This window comes from Vitis vinifera, chromosome 9 (genome assembly GCF_030704535.1).
Source record: "Vitis vinifera cultivar Pinot Noir 40024 chromosome 9, ASM3070453v1".
Lineage (NCBI taxonomy): Eukaryota > Viridiplantae > Streptophyta > Magnoliopsida > Vitales > Vitaceae > Vitis > Vitis vinifera.
The window spans coordinates 12674969-12697119 of record NC_081813.1 but is presented as its reverse complement, the minus strand read 5'-3'; the positions used below and the strand labels follow the sequence as shown (position 1 = coordinate 12697119).

Here is a 22151-nt window from a genome sequence, read left to right as displayed (position 1 = left end):
TTCTGAGGAAGGTTTGTCTGAACCCCCTAATGTGCTTGCTACTCTACAAAGTTGGAGAAGGATAGAAGAGATTCTACCTTTGTTCAATAAAGAAGAAGAGACTCCAAAACTCAATCTGAAGCCTCTACCCGTGGAGCTGAAATATACATATCTTGAAGAAAATAATCAATGTCCTATTGTGATATCTTCATCTCTGACCAGTCATCAAGAGAATTGTTTAATAGAAGTTCTCAAGAGGTGTAAGAAGGCAATAGGATGGAAAATATCCGACTTGAAAGGCATTAGTCCTTTAGTTTGTACTCATCATATATATATGGAGGAGGAAGCAAAGCTAATTCGTCAACTTCAAAGAAGATTGAATCCTCATTTACAAGAGGTGGTGCGAGCTGAGGTGATGAAGCTACTTCAAGCAGGTATTATTTACCCTATATCAGATAGCCCTTGGGTGAGTCCTACTCAAGTGGTACCAAAGAAGTCAGGGATCACAGTAGTTCAGAATGAAAAAGGAGAAGATATTACTACACGCCTCATTTCAGGTTGGAGGGTGTGTATTGATTATAGAAAGTTGAATGTTGTAACCAGGAAAGATCATTTTCCATTGCCATTTATTGACCAAGTTTTGGAGAGAGTCTCTGGACATCCGTTCTATTGCTTCTTGGACGGGTATTCAGGGTATTTTCAGATTGAAATTGATATGGCAGATCAGGAAAAGACCACTTTTACATGTCCATTTGGAACATATGCTTACAGGAGAATGCCTTTTGGTTTATGCAATGCACCTGCAACATTTCAAAGATGTATGTTGAGTATTTTCAGTGATATGGTGGAGTGAATTATGGAGGTTTTCATGGATGACATCACCGTATATGGAGGTACATTTGAGGAATGCTTAATCAATTTGGAAGCAGTTCTTCACAGATGCATTGAAAAAGACCTGGTGCTCAACTGGGAGAAATGCCATTTTATGGTACGTCAAGGAATTGTCCTTGGCCATATCATCTCTGAAAAAGGCATTGAAGTTGATAAAGCAAAGGTGGAGCTTATTGTCAAATTACCATCTCCAACAACTGTAAAAGGAGTAAGACAGTTCCTTGGCCATGTAGGGTTCTATAGGAGGTTTATAAAAGGTTTTTCAAGTCTTTCAAAACCTCTTTGTGAGCTGTTAGCTAAGGATGCTAAGTTTATATGGGATGAAAGATGTCAAAATAGTTTTGATCAACTGAAGAAATTTTTAACAACAACTCCAATAGTGAGGGCCCCTAACTGGCAACTACCTTTTGAACTGATGTGTGATGCCAGTGACTTTGTTATAGGAGCTGTGCTTGGCCAAAGAGAAGATGGGAAGCCCTATGTGATCTACTATGCGAGCAAAACACTGAATGAAACTCAAAGGAACTACACAACTACAGAGAAAGAATTGTTAGCTGTGGTATTTGCTTTGGAAAAATTTCGTGCTTATTTAGTGGGGTCTTTCATCATTGTCTTCACTAATCATTCAACCTTGAAGTATTTATTGACAAAGCAAGATGCAAAAGCAAGGTTGATTAGATGGATTCTTTTGCTACAAGAATTCGATCTCCAAATCAAAGATAAGAAAGGAGTGGAGAATGTGGTAGCTGACCACCTTTCAAGGTTAGTTATAGCACATAATTCCCATCCCTTGCCTATTAATGATGATTTTCCTGAAGAATCACTCATGTTTCTAGTAAAAACTCCTTGGTATGCTCATATTGCTAATTATTTAGTAACTGGTGAAATTCCAAGTGAGTGGAATGCACAGGACAAGAAGCACTTCTTTGCAAAAATTCATGCTTATTATTGGGAAGAGCCCTTTCTTTTTAAGTATTGTGCAGATCAGATCATAAGGAAGTGTGTTCCTGAAGATGAGCAGCAAGGGATTCTATCTCATTGTCATGAGAATGCATGTGGAGGCCACTTTGCCTCTCAGAAAACAGCCATGAAGGTGTTGCAATCAGGGTTTACTTGGCCATCTCTTTTCAAAGATGCCCACATCATGTGTAGGAGTTGTGATAGATGCCAAAGGCTTGGAAAACTAACAAAAAGAAATCAAATGCCTATGAACCCCATTCTAATAGTTGAGCTATTTGATGTATGGGGCATTGACTTCATAGGACATTTCCTAATGTCTTTTGGTAATTCTTACATCTTGGTGGGGGTGGATTATGTTTCTAAATGGGTTGAGGCAATCCCCTGTAAACAAAATGACCACAGGGTGGTTCTCAAGTTTCTTAAAGAGAACATTTTTTCGAGATTTGGGTGCCCAAAGCCATAATCAGTGATGGAGGTGCTCATTTTTGCAACAAACCTTTTGAAGCTCTGTTATCCAAGTATGGAGTGAAGCATAAGGTAGCTACACCTTATCATCCTCAGACTTCCGGGCAAGTTGAGCTAGCAAACAGGGAAATAAAGAATATATTGATGAAAGTGGTGATTCCAGCAGAAAAGATGGGTCTATTAGGCTTCATGATTCATTGTGGGCGTATAGAACAGCTTATAAGACTATTCTTGGCATGTCTCCCTATCGTCTTGTGTATGGTAAAGCATGTCATCTCCCTGTGGAAGTTGAATACAAAGCTTGGTGGGCAATAAAAAAGCTGAACATGGACTTGATTAGAGCCGGAGAAAAGAGATATCTAGACCTTAATGAGATGGAGGAATTAAGAAATGATGCTTATATCAATTCCAAAGTTGCAAAACAGAGGATGAAGAAGTGGCATGATCAACTAATCTCCAACAAGGAATTTCACAAAGGGCAAAGAGTTTTACTGTATGACACAAGACTCCATATCTTTCCTGGGAAGCTCAAGTCAAGGTGGATAGGCCCGTTCATTATTCACCGAGTATTTGCTAATGGAGTTGTGGAATTATTGAATTCCAATGGCAAGGACACCTTTAGAGTCAATGGATATCGTCTCAAGCCATTCATAGAGCCATTCAAACCAGAAAAGGAGGAAATCAACCTCCTTGAGCCACAAAAATCCTAAGCAAAAAGGGGTTTGGTGGACGTGGTTTTACCATAGTCCAAAATTTTTGTAAATTTTGTAAATTTCCAAGTTTTTTCCATACTTTTGATCTTATTTTTTTTTATCTTAAATCATGTTTTTATGTGTGTTTTAATCTTTTTGAATGATCCCAGGTGGAAGAAATTGCAAGGAAATTGAAAGAAAAAAAATCGGAGCGAAATTGGAGCAAAAACAGAGTAAAAACAGGGCTCTGCGAGACTTCGCAGCCTGAAGAAAACTTCTGCGAAAAGAGCACTTTGTTGCCAAACCATTCCGTAACACATTGGAATTCTCTACGAGAATTTTCATAGCTGCGAAGTCGACTTTGGCACACGTGTGCCACTTCGCAGCACAGGAACCCCCATTTCGCAGCTGCGAAACGGCTGCGAAGCGATAAAGCGTGAAAATCCCTGATTTCGCAACCAAAGTTCCATTTCGCAGGGTATTTCGCAATTGCGAAAGCGATTTTGGCACACGTGTGCCACTTCGCAGCACAGTGACACTCAATTCGCAGCTGCGAAACGAATTGCGAAGTGGCTGCGAAAATGACTTTTTGCTGCGAAATTGGCCCTTTTCTGCGAAACTCAATATGACCCTTAATCTTCTATTATTTTTATTTATACCGGTCATTTAAGCTGCGAAAAGGGTTTCAAAATAGAGCGCGCCATTCTCGCAGACTGTTCATCTCCTTCCTTGAGCCCGACACCGCGCAAGCCTCCGGTCATCTTCTCCGGTCATCAATTCCGGCCAAATTTTGGCAACCCGAAATGGCGCAAACCAGAGGGGCCAAGACTTCCTCTCCTTCAAGCCGCAAGAAAGTCCCGCGAGAGGAGCCCATTCCAGATCCCATTTCTAAGCCTCCGCGGCCAAAAGCAATTTCTCCTCCGGTGAAGCCCGCGCCTCCAAAGCCTCCGGCGAGGTGTTATCTTACCAGGTCAGGGGGTCGGCCACTGCAAAAGAGAGCAAGGGTTGAAAACTCAGAGCCCATTGATTTAACGGAGCAGTCCCCAGAACCCTCGCTGGTTCCATCTCCAGTTCCATCTCCGGTGCCATCTCCGGCGCCGCCAACAGAGCCTAAAGAGCCTCAGCCACCACTTCCCGAGCCTCAAATTCCATCTGAAATAGCTCCGGAAGAAATAATCAGGCGGCCGATGCTGACTCAGCCTCCAATTGAGGGAAATTTGGACTGTAGAGCTCGACCATTCCACTCCGAGCTATGCTTTGACATAGCCACATTCAAATTACGGTCGGAGCTTGCATAGTCATTCAACCTGCTGAGAAGATACCACATGGAGCATCTGCTGACTCCGAGAGACTTTTTCTACCCCAGAGTAGCCATGGATTTTTATCAATCCATGACTACCAAACAGGTCAGGGATCCAACTTTAATTCATTTTACCATTGATGGGAGGCATGGCATACTGGGAGCTCGCCATATAGCTGAGGCCTTGCAAATTCCCTACGAGCTGAGCCATTTCGATCATTTTAGAGCGTGGACCAGTCCTACTGAGTTGGAAATGGTGCATATCCTATCCAGAGGAGCTTCCACACGTCCGCATCTGTTGAGAGGAGAGCTTCCTCCAATCATGTTTCTGATTGATGCATTTTTGCGTCATAACCTCTACCCACTGCAGCATTGGACTCAAAGGAGAGGAGTCCTGTTAGAAGCCCTGTTCAAGATGTCTGAGGGATATTTCTTTGGCCCTCACCATCTAATTATGGCAGCCCTTCTCTATTTCGAAGAGAAGGTACACAAAAAGAAGCTGCAGAGAGCTGATACCATTCCTCTTCTCTTTCCAAGGCTGCTGTGCCAAATTCTGGAGCACTTGGGGTATCCTTCTGAGCCTCAGTTGGAGCGCAAGCGCATTTGCCAAGAGGTATTTACTCTCGACAAATGGAACAACATGACACCCTATAAAGTTGACCATCCAGAGCACCCACAGCCAGCTGCTAGGAGAGCATCCCCACGACACATACCTGAGGGTATACCTATTGCTGCTCCTGCCATTCCCAAAGCTCCACCAGTTGCTCCAGCTTCATCTCAGCCATCCACTTCAACTGAACCAAGGATGGCCATTCCCATTTCTGAATACAGAGAGTTATGTCGTTCATTGGAGACCCTCACAGCATCTCAGAGCAGCCTTGCTCATGAGATGGCAGCCATTCGAGCATGCCAAGAGCAGATGTTGGCCACCCAGGCTCAGCACACTGCCATCTTAAGGCAGTTCCAGCATCATTTCGATCTGCCACCAGCTGTTGAGCCCTCCACCTCCACCACAGCAGTGCCACACTCTCATCCCACAGAGCCTCAGGCCCCATCTGGAGCACCAACTGAAGAGGCAGACCCATCTGCCTAGCCCCAACACCACCGACTCATCAGATCATTATATATATCTACTGCTTAAGTTTTTTATGTAATTCGTTTTTTAGTTTGTAAGAAATCCCATTATTTTGGTACCATATTTGGGATTGCTTGTATTGCCTTTCTTTTTCATTGTACTCAAATGGATTCAAAGTAATACAAGTCTAATATTTCTTGTTAACCGTTAGCATTAATTTATTCTTATTTCCTTTTCTCACAGCTTTTATTTTTTTTGAAACATGTGGTTTCTCCAATCAATATTCGAAATTGATATCACTCAGGAGGTACCACTTCATCCCTTTAAATGCAATCACTCATATCACATTGAGGACAATGCTCAGTTCGGTTGGGGGGGGGGGGGGGGGGGGGGGGAGAAATGAGGAAGGAAGTATGCTAACTTAAAGGAAGTATGCTAAGTCATTTTGGTAATGCAATTATGTTGATAAATCAATTGTAGTTTTTGCTTTTTATTTTTGTTATTCTATTCTCCATGGATTTTGAGGAAAAATTTTCAAATTAAAACAGGAGAAATTGAACTGTTGCTTTTCACTTGACTTAGAGTATGGATTATGCTCACTAAAGTGGTTCAATTGTTGAAGCTTCTATTGAAATCAAATTTAGTTCTTCCACTTTAAACTATCCACACACTGTGCACAATAGATTCTGATTATAAGATGAAAAGCTATTTCCCTCTTGACTTAGGATAATTTTGGGACTTGGTACATTTGACCTCATTTGATAAAGTTGAGACACCTTATGAAAGGCCAATGAGCCTTTGAAATAAAGAAAGAAAGTTGTTTGCTTGCCTTGAAACCCGAGCAAGGTTTGAGGGGTATATGGTGAAAATCTTTAAAGCCTGGTGCCCTAAGCCTTAATTGGTTGGGAGTCACCGACCTCAATGCTCGCTACAAGGGTGGATAGGTGGAGTTAGCATATGGTAGGTGCTTGGGTATTAGAAATTCATTCTCAAAAGTCCGGGGAAAAATCCGAGGAGTTAGTGGTTGAAAGATCCTTAAAGCTTGATGCCCTAAACCTTAATTGGTTGGGAGTCATCGATGGACCCCCATTACATGGACAATTCAGAAAGAATACCCCAATAAGGCCCTTTGTGTAAAAAAAAAATAAAAAAATAAAAAAATAAAAAACAATAAAAGAGAAGACAGTGTGTTATTTTCTTATTGATTTTGGTCAGTTTGCTAAGTGTTGAAAAGAGATAGGTTGGGAGGAGAGATTAGTTTAGCATATTATTTTCGGAAGCTAAGGAACCAATACACATAGATTTTTGTGGAAGATTAAAATTGATTCTTTGAAAGTGGAAATGATTTTAAAACTTCAGTTTGCATAATGCATTCCCTTGATTGACAGTGTTTAGTATAGTGTTATAACTCTTGTTAAAATTTGGGTTTGTATTTCTTTGATGTCTCATGTGAGAGTTAGATCATCATGCCTTTTGAAAATTGTTTTTTCAGCATGATGTTGTAAATTATAGTTTAGTTTGCTTTTTATTTTTATTTTTCTCTCCTATATTGCTAAGGGACTAGCAATATGTCGGTTGGGGGGAGTGATTACTACTCAAAAAGTGCTCTTTGGTAGCTTGTATTAAACCCTTTTAAACACTTTTGAGTAGTAGTTTTGGCCTTTTAACTCAATTGGCATGTTAAGGACCCTTGAAAGCAATTTTAATCACTTTGTGTAAGTTTTGGTGTTTTTGTTAGTAATTTGATCACCAAAGCAATCCAAGATTGAGGAGAGTTATGAGGAATCTTGGGCAAAGCTTGGAAGTCATTTGCCAAGAGTAAATCCGGAGTGCAAGGAGAAAAAGTAAAGAGAATCTGCCATGAAGCATATTCTTGATGACAGTCGTGGCAGCCACTTTTGGAGAAATTTATGAAGTCCAATTGATGCATGCTATATACCATTTCAAAGCTCAGGAAGTCAACAATCCAATGCTTCAAACAGTGTGCAATTCGAAGTTGAAACGAAGAAGTTACAGCCATTGCAAGTCAATCACTCCAAGTTGAAGGAAGCATTTTGCAAAGTGTTGCGAAATCACCCTTTTGTTGCGAAGTGATTTGGCAGCCTTTTTGTACAGTGTGGTGTATTTCCTCCTGAAGTTGCCCAATATATGCCGCAAGTTGGAAGCTGAGAACCTCAAGATGGAAGTCAACTTCGCAGCCCTGCGAGAATAACCTTTTGCTGCGAAGTGATTTCGCAACCCTTTTGTGTGTCTGCGAAATCTCGCAGACATCATTTTCTCTTGCGAAATGGTCCGTAGTGCTTCCCGATATTTGCTACCGACATTGGGAGATATTTTCCATCAGATTTTTGTTGTCTAAATCCCAAAATACTCCTTGTAAGCCACCAATTACAAGATTCCTTAGCTTTTAAGTTAGTAAAAAGAGAAAATATCTATGTAATAATTAGTTTTGTATTATGTTCATATACATACTCTTCGAGAGCCTTTTCGGAAGAGAGGAGACCCTTTGTAAAGTTTTGAAAAGCAAGTAAAGTTTAGGCCCTTTGTTTTGCCTTACCTTCTCACTTTGTATTATTTATTTCTTACTAAGTTATGCACTCTCTGAGGAATTTTCCCCAGAGAATGAGTAACTAAACCTCTAGTTCCTTGGAGCTAAGGTTGCCGGGGAAGGTTCCAAGTGCAAGAATGCAAAGCTTTGTGGTTTCATCCATCAATGAAGAGGAAGTGAAATCCTTTAGTGATTTCTATGTTTTTAGTTAACTTAAAACACCTTAGAGTCACCTGGGCCAACACTTGGTAAGGCAAGTGATCTCCAACCAAGGAGATGCACTAGTTTACCCCTTGCGAGCCTCTGGGAGGTGACTTTAAGGTAGGATTTTCTGGAATTGCCAACACTTGGTAAGCTTTTGGACTCCAAGGAGACATCCATTAGTTATCTCTTGCGAGCTTGAGAAGGGAAGTCCAAGGTTAAAGATCACCTTGAATGGTTAAGTCTTAGTGAGAGGCTTGAACCATTGCAAGTTGCATCAGTGAGAGAATTAAAGTTGAAATCTAATTAAAGGATGTATCTGTACAACACCGGTTAGAGAATTGACTATATGTTGATTCTCTCACGCGAGGAAATGAACCAACTGACCTGAGTTATGTCTTTTGCATGAGGAACCTCCCCAGTGGACCTAACCCTTCAAGGAATGTTTTCTTCCTAAGTAATTTCCATCACTTGCTTGGTAGTCATTTTAAATCTAAATCTTTGCCAATCAAAGTTTGTATTTTATTTCTTGAGCTAACCTTGAAATGAAACAATACCAATTCACTTTGAATTGGTATCATTTGTAATTTGGAAACCCTTCCCAGCGAACGATCCTAGAGTCACTACGCTATAGTAGCTTTGTCTTTGCTACCCTAGTAAATGGTGTAATAGGTTATAAATTTTGTTGATTACTCCCTCAATCAAGGAGCACCAGCTGGACACGAATCAGCTGAGACACCAATTGGGCATGAATCATATGGTATGAAAATAGTGCTACTAGTTGAGATAGAGATGAGTTCATTGAGGGTAGCATTGGAGCAGCAAATTTCAAAGGCAGATTGGGTTCAGGCTTGATTAGACCAACTCAATCTCTTATATGAGAGAAGATTGAGGGTAGCAAACCATGTTCATGCCTATCAGTGGAAGATGGTTCGCACTTTCAAGAAACGGGTTAAGCCTAGACCATTACAGATGGGTGACTTAATCTTGAGGGTCATTAGAAGATTGATCAAAGATCCTAGAAGAAAGTTCAGACCCAATTGGAGTGGACCTTATTTCATTAAGAGTTGACCCTGGTGGGTGTTGCATGGTTGATGGATCTAGACATGAACCAATTCTCAGAGTCAACAACCAGTTCTTAGAGTCATCCAATTCTCACAGGATGGGTGGTCGTCATTTCTGTTAGCCACATGTCTTATTATCCCCCTTTTGACATATAGACCGTTGCTAGCCCATTGAGCCTCACATGTGCATCATAACCTTTCTTTTTTATTACCTTCCTTACACTTTTACAACACGATAGGGGCTCTTTAGTGTATGCATGCTTTGTTTAGGAATTTCATGAGCCTTGAGCCTATGGGTGCATTCTTCTCATTATTTTTCTATCATCACATTACCATATTTCATCATATCTCATTGGTTGTGTTCTTCACTTTTTTCTCTTTGTTATATTTGCTACTTGTTCTATTTCATCTTTTCTCCACCTTGAATGGTGATCCTCCTTAGTTCATTACATGGAGGATAGTCACATCATTTCCATTGTTTATCCCACAGGCGTTGATCCAAAGATCCTTAGTTTGAGAAGGTCATCTCATTAAAGAGAGTTTATGATACTTTAGCGCTTAAGAGCATGTCCATCCATTATTGATCTTATTTCTTTGGGGCTCATTTGTTTATGTTCAGGGTATATGCATCTGTATATATGTAAATAAAAAAAATAAAAAATAAAAAAATAAACGCATGTGAGTATGTGCATAGTATTTTCCATCATTGAGCATGTATATTGATATTCGAGGGTCCATTCTTTATATTCACTTCATTTGTTTTTAGAATGAAAGACGAGCAATCTTCTCCTAAGGGCTCTAGATCATTGTCCCTTCCATCATTGCATTCATTGATGATGTGACTTCACTCCATATTTTGATTTGAGTTGATCATCATTCTTCTTTATATGTTCATTGTTTCACCATCATCCTCACTATTGCTTTTGATTCATCCCCTTCATTCACCCCTTGTTCTTTTCTTATAGTGACCTATTCCCAATTTGTTATTTTCTTTGTATCATTCTTACACATCTCATTATCAGTTTGATTTTCTTCATTGCCTCATTATTACTATTATACTCACATAGGGCACTCTTAGGTCAACGACTTAAATTATTTTCTATACATGTTGCATTTTGTACATGAGGGCATGGGTTTTGATCATTGGGTATTTAGGCTTAGTTTCCCTTCATTTCTATTATCCTATCACCCTAGCCTACGTTTCATCCCGTGTCTTAAGACCACCCTGAGGCCATGGGATCCGATGTCATATTTGACAGCCCCTACTCGGACAAGTATTTGAGATTTGGTTGATATTTAGATATCATTATGCTTCTTCTTCTGGGAGAAGTCTCTTTGATTTTTGGATCTGATTCAGTTGTGGATATGGATGACTAGGATTACACATTGATGATGGATTATTTGATGTCATATGATTTTCTAACCTACTGTACATCTGATGACGTACTAGGGCAAATTCCCTTTTGGTTGAGATTTGTATATCTCCATTAATTCGCATGATCCTTCCTATATATTTATGAGATACATGTCGAGTTGATGATTTGTTTTTATTTTATGATGATTCCCCAGTGGAGCCTTTCTTGAGTCATTCAATCATGCTCATACTTTATGATATTGCCATGATTCTCTGATGGAGTTATCTTAGGCACATAGACTCCCATATCATCATTTCAGTGGAGTACATGCCAGATCTCCTATACATCCCCATTGAGGTATTCTTGAGTCAGCGATAGACAGGCTCATGGTCACCATTTCTGGTGGGATATTTTTAAATTGATGACAAACTCACACACTTTCATCACCCCTAGTGGAGTGTCTTTGAGCTGATGACAGACTCCTTATTCATTCCCTAGTAGATCATTCTTGAGTTGATGACAGACTCACATACATTCATCACCCCCAGTGGACCATTTGGGTTGATGACAAATTCTCTCATTGGTTACCTTAGTGGATCATTGTTGAGTCACTAGAGCAGACCAGTATGCCTATGTTTTATGAGTTGTAGATAGTTTGACTTTTCGATATAGAGGTGATTGGCTTAAGCCATTTGGTTACCTGCATGACGGGATGCATCAGTTGTTATATTGGAACATATTTTCCCTTTTTCTATTGTGTAGATGATTGATTTCTCACTTAGTATTTACGATCTTCTTTATTTGATTGAGTGATATTTACTCACATGGAGCACTTTTAAGCCAATGACGGATAGGCTCCCACACGCTGATCCTCAATGAGATAGTATAGTTTGATCATCTTGGTCATCATTGGGTTCCTCTTTAGTCACCAAGGCAAACCAGTATGCCTGTGCTTTTTGAGTTGTTGATAGTTTGACTTTTTGATACAGAGGTGATCGGCTTGAGCCATTTGGTTACTTGCATGGTGGGATGCACTAGTTGCTATACTTGGGCATATTCCCTATTTTCTGTTGTCAAGTTGATTAATTTCTCACATAGCTTCTGTGACCTTCCTTGTAAATATTATAACAAGAATGATTACTTAAAAATGGCATATCAAAATAGAACTTTTTATTAAACCTGATTTCTCAAAACAATGATTACACTTTCATAAGGTGTGATGTTATCATTGATAATTAATGAATATTTATATACAAATAACATTAAGGGGGTGAACTTAAACTTTTACTCTAATTCAAACACCATCTCCAACTCTAATTCAAATTAATAATAGTATTTTACTTAAGCTAAACTAATAATAGTTAAATATTAATGTTTTAATTAAAGACAAACATTAACTTTCACTACCATAGTCATCCTATCTCTGATTTTTCTTGGCCAAAATTGCTATGTATTTTAGGCTTTAGTAATATTATAATAGAGATTAACAGTCAAGAAATAAGGGTTGTTGCTAAGGTTAATGTAGGTATAATTTTTAGATTTGGTTGCATTAATTAAATTTTTGTTGATATATCATGAGTCATCTAGTGAACCCTTATGCTAATCTTGTACCTTCATAATTTAATCAACGTCAATCAATTTCCTCAAAGAATTTAATAGAAAATATTTGTTGAAAATATTGTGACGATCTTGAACGATGTTGGCTAAGATATAAGGGGTGGCTAGATGATAATCCACCACATAATATAGAACTTTAGGATATTTTTCATATTTTCATAAAGGTTGGGTTTAACTCCCTCAATCTCATCAATTTCTTTTGGTTAATTTCATGATAAAATACCAGAGGAGTTTTACGAGTTTTGAAGGCTTTTGCAGGAGGAAATAATAACACCTTCTTCGATTGTATATCAATAACAATTCTTAATTGTGACCATGGGGGTATGCATGTAAATTCAGAAAACCTTAGAAGGCCAGCCCACAATCTATTAATAATAGCAATGGCAGAGCAAAGCCACGTAGAAACCCACTGGCAAGTGCAACGACTATTCCAAAATTCAGAATTTTAAATTAAAGAGAAATTTATTGTTTGGGTAAAATCGAAAAGCTACGGTTCTTTCTATATAAGACTTTGTTTGCATTATCTTCGATAGCTTCTAGGCTTTAGATTTGTATAGTGATGGCTTTTTCAAGTAATAGGTTTTGTGACTGTTTTCTGATTTAATACATGTCATGGTCCATTATATCTTTTAGAGGGCTGAGTTTTATTTGCCAAAAGTGGAACAACAGCCATGTATCTCAACAATGATGGCACTTTTACCTCTCATCGAAGCATTTGATAACATATCAAATTTTAAAGCATGGAAATGTGGTTGTGAAAGTTTCAGTTGTTGCCTCCTTATGAGAGATCATAAGGATTATAGCACTAGATGCTCATTACAATGATAATCCAATGAAGGTACTCATAATTGAACTACTTAATATGCTAAATCATGCAATTTTCTTTTGTTTCAGATGTTAAAAGTTATTAATTCACTACTACTGCAAAAATAAGTTATGGTTTCACTTTTAAAATAATGACACCATATGACTTAAAATCCACAAAGGTGACACATCATATAAAAATTTTCAATTAGGATCAATGATTTTAATTTTAGGTTTATAGTGTTAGTTTTCGAAAAGTGACACCACATAAAATATTTTTTTTTTAAATATTATAACTTAATGGGCCAACTTTGAGAATAATGATAGTATATAAAAAGGTAATTGTTTCCACATACCCACAATCCAAAAAAATCTCATTCCATAACCCTAACCAAAATTTTCTTCTACCTCTTCTCACATCCATAATTAACACACAACTGCACTTCTCTACTTCGTGGACTTCCAAGTAACCCAAAATCTCTTAGATATATTATTTTCATATTTTTTTTTGGTATTAATGTCAAAATCTTTATTAGCACAATTGATTTATATTCATTGATTTAGTATATCTGTAATATGGATCGTGTAAATAGTGGTTTTTTTATTGAGTTGTAGGAAAGTAAAAAATAGGTTTAACATTCCATCATATCTTCTGTTTCATTTTTAAACCCATAAACCCCAAAATGAATGAAAATAAGAAAAATGAATGATTTTTTTTAATATCTTTCATACTTAGAATGAGAGACAAACATTTTACAACATGAAATTTTCTTTTGATTTTGTAGGAAATTTCATTTGATGGGATATTCTGTTTGTTTTCAAATAATATTATAGTATATTGTGATGAGGATATTGATTGGTGATATTTGAAAAATAATTTTTTAGAAAATTATTCTCAATATTATCATCTCCTACAAAAGTAAAAATGAAATAGTTTCGATATCATGTTGGAGTCAATTTGGAATGTTGGACTTAACAATGAGAAATTAATTTTATTTTTCATTTATTCATGTAAATGCATTGTTTTTTTAAATTTTAAATAGGAATGAAAATTTTAATAATTATAAAAATGATCAAATCTTATATTTTGATATTTTTTTTCTATTATTTTACGTATAGTTAATATCTCATCTTGTTCTATTCATATTTTTTATATTCTTAAAATGTGGTTTTTGTTTTTTGTTTTTACCTTCTTTTCTTAATGTTTTTATTTGAGATTGATGATGAAATTTTCCTTTCAAGGTTAGAAAATTTCTATAAAATCCTTTTATTACATAATTTTTTCAATTCCTTCCATAAAACTCTTCTTTTTTCCTTTTTTTTTTTTTTTAGATGTTTGATAATTTTCTTTTGGTTTTCATAAAGATATTGGTTGGTGATATTTGGAAAATAATTTTTGACAAAATTATTCTCAATATTGTCATCTCCCGCAAAAGGATTCTAAAAACATGTTTTTTTTTCTTTTCTTTTTTTTGCCTTTTTTTCTTATTGTTTTTATATGCATTGACCAAACTTTGGAGTAATTTGAGATTGATGATGAAATTTTCCTTTCAAGGTTAGGAAATTTCTATAAAATCCTTTTATTACAAAAAATTTTCCAATTCCTTCCATAAAACTCTTCATTTTCTTCATTTTTCTTTTTTTTTTTTTGAAAAAAAAATGTTTGATAATTTATTGATCTAAAGAATATTAAAAGTAAAAAATTTAAAATATTGAATAAATTTTCCTTTGATGTTTTTATTTTTTTATTATTTTTATTTGAACATATTTTTCATATCCAAATTTTTTATTAATTATTTTACTTAGAAAAAAAAATATATCAATTGATGTTATGATTGAAAAATCAATAATTTTTATGAAAGATTCTTTAATTATTTCTCAAACTAATTTTTCTCTTAACATTTCTTAATAATGAATTAGGTTTTTTTGTCTTATATACACAACTTTTATGTTTGTTATAATATCATGTCCTATCATATTAGTAGTCGAAGACATTTTTATATTTTATTACTAAAATTTTATTTTATATAATTGAGATGAACTTTAATGGACATTTTTATTTCATAAAATGAACATTAAAAAATATTGAAATTAAGAAAATCATTCTAGGAAATAAAAAAATATATATATAAAAAAAATTAATGTTAAAAATTATTTTTAATAGCATAATGAATTATAAAAAATAAATTTAAAAAGTGTAGATTTTAAGTGGAAGATTAGTATTTTCTAAAATTTAGATTTATATTTTGATTTTGTAGTTTTGATTTATTTTTTATTTTCTTGAATTGTTTTATTTGAGTTCAAATGTGACTACTTTGTTATGAGATTCATTAAAGAGATAATTATTGATTCTACAATTATTGCATTAAAGGTTTTACTCATATAATGAATTGTACATAGTTTCATACTTCCAATTATTGTGATATTAATGTTATTCTCATTTGATTTCAGTTTGATGACAAAAAAACGTATTCTCAAGTAGAATTTGATGAAATTAGGGGAGAATGGATTGCTTTTGTGTTATAACTAATCATGAATCATGTTGATGTATTGTGATCATGCATGGTGAGTCCCTTAGTTGTTATATGAATTTTCTATTGGTATTGTATAGCATTACTTATTCTTTACGAACTATTTTTATATGAAAATGGGAAAAAGAAAAAAGAAAACATTAGTACTTAGATTTGTTTATCTTTTATAACATCACATTTTTATGTTCAATAAGAACTCTAAAACTCATTAAACTATGAAATACAGGCATACACTCTTGAGAGGACAATATGAAGAATAAAAAGAAAGGAGAAAGAGACAACAAGATTTAGGTTTTTAGATGTGACTCTTATGCTATACATTATACGACATAAATGTTACTTTATTTGGAATTGAGAATTTTAGGTTTTTGGATGCAACTCTTGTGTCATTTTATGGTTAACTGGTTTTATGCATATGAAATGGAGATATACATGAATGTTGGGATGCTTAACATTTCTAAATCATGTTTTAATGTGTATTCACTTTTTTTTTTTTAAGTTTTGGTGGGTTTGATGTGTTTGATGTACTATCGTTTTGTGAACATTTGATAGACAAATATTAGTGGATGATGTAATGTATTATAGGTTAATCCATAAGCATTATGAAAATATATGTTAAATGTAATATAATTATTATATTTATGGACAAAATTTACACAAGTTGATCTTATTTATTAATAAGCATTACAAAAATCTACAGGTTAATCAACAAAAAGCAATCATATCTTCTATAATCATTTACAATGATGTGACACCATAACTCAAAGGTGATGCATTTAATATGACACCTTATATATCTCACACAACTCTATATCAAATTAAGCATCACTAAAATTATATGGTGTCACTTCTGAATACGTCACCATTTATCTGCTTTGGTGTTGCTTCCAAATACATCACCAATTGGTATCCATTATGATGTCAGTGGATAAAGTGACACTATATTGTAGCGACATCCTATGTTTAGGGTGACTCATTATAAATGTCACCATATATCTTTTTCCTTGTAGCGATTTATTTAGTTATTATATATTTATTTATTTAGTTACTACATCTCTTATTTATTTAGTTACTATATTAAAAAAAATTCTTTCTGTTTACAAATAAGGGTAAATTAGTCTTTATTTCCTTAGAAGTAGTATAGAAAACTAATTTAAAAGTCATAACATTTAAATGCCCACAAGGACATTTCAATGTTGGTCTTGGTCCAAATTTTTTATTTTACGTTTTCCATACCTTGTCCTAATGGAGGCCCAACATTAAGCCCAAACATTTTAACGAATGTTAATTCTTTTAATTGGATAGTATACTTCTTGATTTAATGACTTACATGTTTCATATGTTTAAAGACTTTTATAGTAAGAGGGTATTTAAAAGTAACCTAGCTTGAGAGTATTAAGAACATTTCCAAATGCTTAAAAGCAACTTAGGGGGCTGTTTGGATATGCTTCTTGTTATCTTCCATATAATATACAAGAATTCTTAAAAGGTTACATTGAAAATAAAATAGTTCTTAAAAATTGATTAAAAAATATTAAAGTATTAAAAAAATTTTACCATCTCAAATTTAATTTTTTTTAAAGTAATTGTTAAAGCCATAAGATAAGTCTATACTTTTTATAGAAAAGTTTTTTTATATATATAAAATTTTTTACTAAAAACCCAAACAAAAATATATCCAAATAAAGCTTAAAGTTCTGAATATATATATATATATATATATATATATATATATATATATATATATATATATGTGTGTGTGTGTGTGTGTGTGTGTTTAATGTGTAATAATACATGATAAATAATATTATCAAAAACCATTTTTTATTTCATGTTTAAATATTAATTGGGTTATCATAAAAGCTTTCTGGTAGAAACGTTATTGACAAAAGCCTAAACCTTAGACCCTCTAAGATCAAACTACTTCCATCTTTCATTTTAAATCATTCCTCAACTTGCTTAATTTTTGGAGTTTACATGATACACTCATAAGTGGCTCAAGAAAAAGGTACAAATTAAAAGATAAAAAGAAATTCACTAACACTTTGAGGGGTCAACTCCTCCCAATTAAACAACTTAAAAATTGATAAGATATCAATTTCACATCTTATTCCCTCAAAATAAAGACTTAAATATAGATAATTCTATAACTAATTTCCCTTACAAATAAGAAACAAACTACCAAAGAAATAAAACCAACGATTTACACATTCTCACCTTTAACAATAAAAATAAATACTTCAAAACAAAAGGAACATTGAAACAAAACAAACAAGACGGGTCTTCTTCCACATAACTTGGCTTCCATGTGTATGACTTAGCAAGCACATTGAAGCCATTATATGCATCACTTATATTTAAAGGAAGTTATATTACAAATAAGATCCTATGTTTTAGATGCTTCATCCATATTTTAAGAGAAAATTACAAAAATCATTTTCTAATTTTTACCTCTATCTCAATTTAGTCTCTAATTTTCATTCTTTAAGTAATATCAATCATAAATTATATGTTGACATTAGGCCCTTTGATTAGGATTTTTTGTTTAAAAAAAAATGAAAAGTACATAGATAAATTGAAAATATTCAAATATATGATATAAAAACTCATACCAAAATTTATTCGATTGTTAGAAAAAGGCCCTATTTGACAATTGGATATAATTTATGATTGATATTATATATATATATATATATATAGATAGATAGATAGATAAAGTTCAAAAGACTAAATTGATATATAAGTGAAAGTATATGGGTGATTTTTGTAATTTGTCCTATTTTTTTTTTTCATAAATTCCATTAATTATAATTAGAACAAAGTTGAAAAATTTTAGTTATAGTATTGGTCATTCTTCCAAATAATTAGATGGCCTAAAAAATAAATATATTATCATTTTTAGAGTTTTATCAAGAAAAATTACACTTTTTTTAAGGTGTCACACATATACAAGGTCCGTGGTTATGAAATTAGTATATTTTTTCTTAATGATTGGGTGTAATATTTATTACCTTTATGGTAACTAACCCAAAATGAATTGGAGTTTCCTCTTTGTAAAGTTGTCCATGATAAAACATAGATTGGAGCATGGCAACTAAGCTTAGAAGAAAACCATCATTTCCTTTCATTTTTCATTTTAAATATTTAACGTTCATACCATAGAACTTTTGTTCAAACATGAATGTAGCTATTAATTTATTTATTATATAAAATGAGGGAATTATTCTATTTTGAGCCATAGCTACTATTTATTTTTTGAGACAAATATATTTTGCATGATTCATCCTTTCATATGAATAATAATGAAAGAATTGTTATGTCTTAATATATAAAGTTACCTTGAAGGTATTAATAGGTAGTTGAAGCAATCAACCCTAAATATAGTTTTCTCTATCAATAATATCAATATTGAGTAAAATTTCATGAATCCCATAGAAATACACGAGATATAATATGGAAAAACCAACTAGCAAGCTAAATGTTAAAAAACGTGGGTGGTCTCTCAACCATTAAATAATCTTGATATTAAGTAAAATTAAATGAATCCCATAGATTTCCAATCACATAATAAACACGGGATGTAATATGGAAAAACCAACCTGTGGCCTAAATATAAAAAACTGCGGGTGGTCTCTTAACCATTAAATGACCTACTAAATATGAGAAAATAGTATATATAATATTTTTACTTCATTACCTATTCTATAGGGTCTTATACCAATAGTACTTACATTCATTTTCCAAATTCTTGATGCAATATTTAATGTGCTCTTTAGTAGATCTCTTGAAGCCTTTATTGAAGTTTTGTTGTATGAGTCTTTAACCTTTATTATAGACAGAGGTTCTTTCAAGAAATATCTTAAAAGGTTCAAAAGATGGAGTTACAAACTTTAAGAATGATTATATTCTCTAGAGTTTTTGGGATTTTAAAAAATATCAATGAAACAAACTATTTTAACTTCAATGTAGATATGTTAAAGAAAAAAATACAAAAATAAAGCAAACCACACACAAAGGTTCAACCAACCATGTCTACCTTAATAGATGAGAAATAACATTCTACTATGTCATATAAAACAGTACAGAGAATAGAAATAGATACAACTATTGGGTGTCAAAACATCTCAAGTTTCCCTACGCTTCATATCCCCACCCTGAATCATGAGTCATTTTGCTCGACTAGATATCTTTTACTCTTTCTCACATCTACACCCTAGTGAGCCCTCTTACTCCACCAAGTGTCTCTCCCTCTTCCTCATATCTCTATCTACCATGTATAGTCCTCACCACCTTATATAAAATATTTCATAAATTCATATCATGTGATTGTAATTAGATTCCTTTTATAAAATAAGGAAAACTAGTAGTAATATCTCTACAAATATTATGTATCTCTAATAATTAGATAATTAGTTCCTTATATTAAATATTCCAACCAAGAAAATATGAGAAGACATTTTAGCGAATAAGAAATAATCATTTTTCTTGGTATAATTAATTTAGACTTTAGGATTTAAGAGTTATAGGATTATAATCTTCTTAAACAATAGTGGAAGTTCTTTTTTATCTTCATTTATAAATGTAGGCTTTAGGGCAAACTACATAAATCGTGTTTCATGTGTTTTTTTTGTTTTTGTTTTCTTATTATTTTTCATTGTGGTTTGAATTTGTAACTTTTTTATTTTCTTCTCAAATGTTTTATTCTTTAGGGAAAAAAATCAACTTTATAGCAAATCGAAAAGGAAAATGAAGACTTGAATGACTATATGCTTCCAACTTGTTTATAATAAGTTATATATTTAATTTATAAGATTTAAATAAAGAAATTATGAAGCTATTAAATGTGAGTTACCCAAATTACCTTATATCTGGATGTATAATTCAGTTGGTTGGAAATTAATTAATCTAAAGCAATTGATTCATTGACGCACAACTAAATCATATATACTTTGTAAAAGCACCAAATGGATTAGGTTATTTAAAAAAAAAAAAAAAAAAAACTTCTAGCACTTCCATGTGAGGAAATGAATTGTAGCGTAAATTTTTTTTTACCAAAAAAAAAATTATTTTCAATTAAAAATTAAAATACATAAAATATCTATTATTTGTAAATATTCACCAAAGTCCTATAAAATTTAAAACGCAATTGACAAGTCACAACAGTTACAAGGCCCTAATCTAGATGACCCAAACATGGAGTCAAAGTCAAGGTAATGCAAAATTTTCTTGATAAGGTTGCAAGACATGAAAGAAAATATATTAAAAATTATTGAAGGAAAAATGGCCACCTTGGTAGACACGATATAAACCTTGAATATATGAATGAGGAAAATAATGTCCTTAAATTTCCCAAGACATGAAATGACAAAAATGTCTTTAAAAAGTGGTCCCAATCTTTGGTTTACTTTAAATAGTTGATTTGATTGATTGGACTAGATTAACGCAGAGCCAACTTTGATGGGCATGGTCATTCTATCATAAATGATAACCTCAAGACATAATTTTTCAAATTTTTAAGAGATTTTATTTATTTTGGGATGGTATGCTAAGATTGTTGATGTCTTATTGATTATTTTATTTATTTTCCCTTAATTTTTCATAAGATTGTGAAATATTACTTATAAACATATTGGTATTCCTTATATATGTATAGGACAACATGAAGATTGTGATATTTTGAGGAAGGTTTTTCCATGACTCAATTCATAGAACTAATGACTTTATCATCTACATGTGCATATTATTATTATTATTGTTATTATTATTACTATTATTATTGACATAAAGCAAAGTTAAAGTTTGGGTGAACATGATAGATTAAGTCTCTCTCATTTAAAAAGAAAAAAAATTAAGAGCTAATAGATTAAGATGGTGCTTTTTTTCTTAAATATAAGTAGAACTTAATTTAGCTCAATTTTAAATACAACTTAAATGTATTAAGTATTAATTTAATTATTTTTTTCAGAATGTGAGTTAGGTGTGAGGGGTTAGAAGTATGAATTAGTTAACTTTTAAAATTAAGTAAAAAGTTACATAGTTTAGTTTTTTCTATTTAATTAAAAATATTAATAAATAAGTTAAAAGTAGAAAAATAAAATAAAAACAAATAATTGAAGTTTGAAATTAAATTTCATTTTATATTAAGTTAAAAAGACAAACATCACCTAAATCTTTTTTCTTGGAAATTTTTTTTTAGAAAGATAGTTGCAAATCTAGCTATTTACTTCATATACACAATTTGATCATAATCAAGTAGTAGTAATCGGTTTCCCATCTTTTTAAACTCAAAATGGTTAGAAATGGTCAATTGAATTGGAAAGTGAATTGGTTAGCAATTGATTTGGTTCAATTGGTTGGTACAGTCCATTTTTCAAAATATTGCTAAAAAGAAATAAAAAGAGCCTATCACTATCATCCATATGGATTCTAGTTGAATTATCTTCTATATATGTTTCTACATCCAAAGGAATCACTACACTAGAAAAAAAAGGAAGATAATTGGTAAGATCTCCACTAATAATGTCAAGTTATTTACATGGTTTCTCTCTATCTAATGCTGCAAGTTTTTTTTTTTTTTTTTTTTTTTGTATGTGATTTCTTTAGTTGGAATGTTTTGATCAATAGAAATCATCAAAGCATATTTGATATTTGTTGAGATGATTTCAATTA

The 22151-nt window shown here is 33.1% G+C and overlaps 1 protein-coding gene across 1 annotated transcript; it reads left to right on the top strand.

The window, feature by feature from the left end:
• Window positions 1-3790: 3790 nt before the first annotated feature.
• LOC104880352 (vegetative cell wall protein gp1-like) lies at window positions 3791-4285 on the top strand. Its single transcript, XM_010656704.1, has one exon. It carries the CDS (start codon window positions 3791-3793, stop codon window positions 4283-4285), a length of 495 nt encoding a protein of 164 aa, XP_010655006.1.
• The last annotated feature ends 17866 nt before the right edge of the window (window positions 4286-22151 follow it).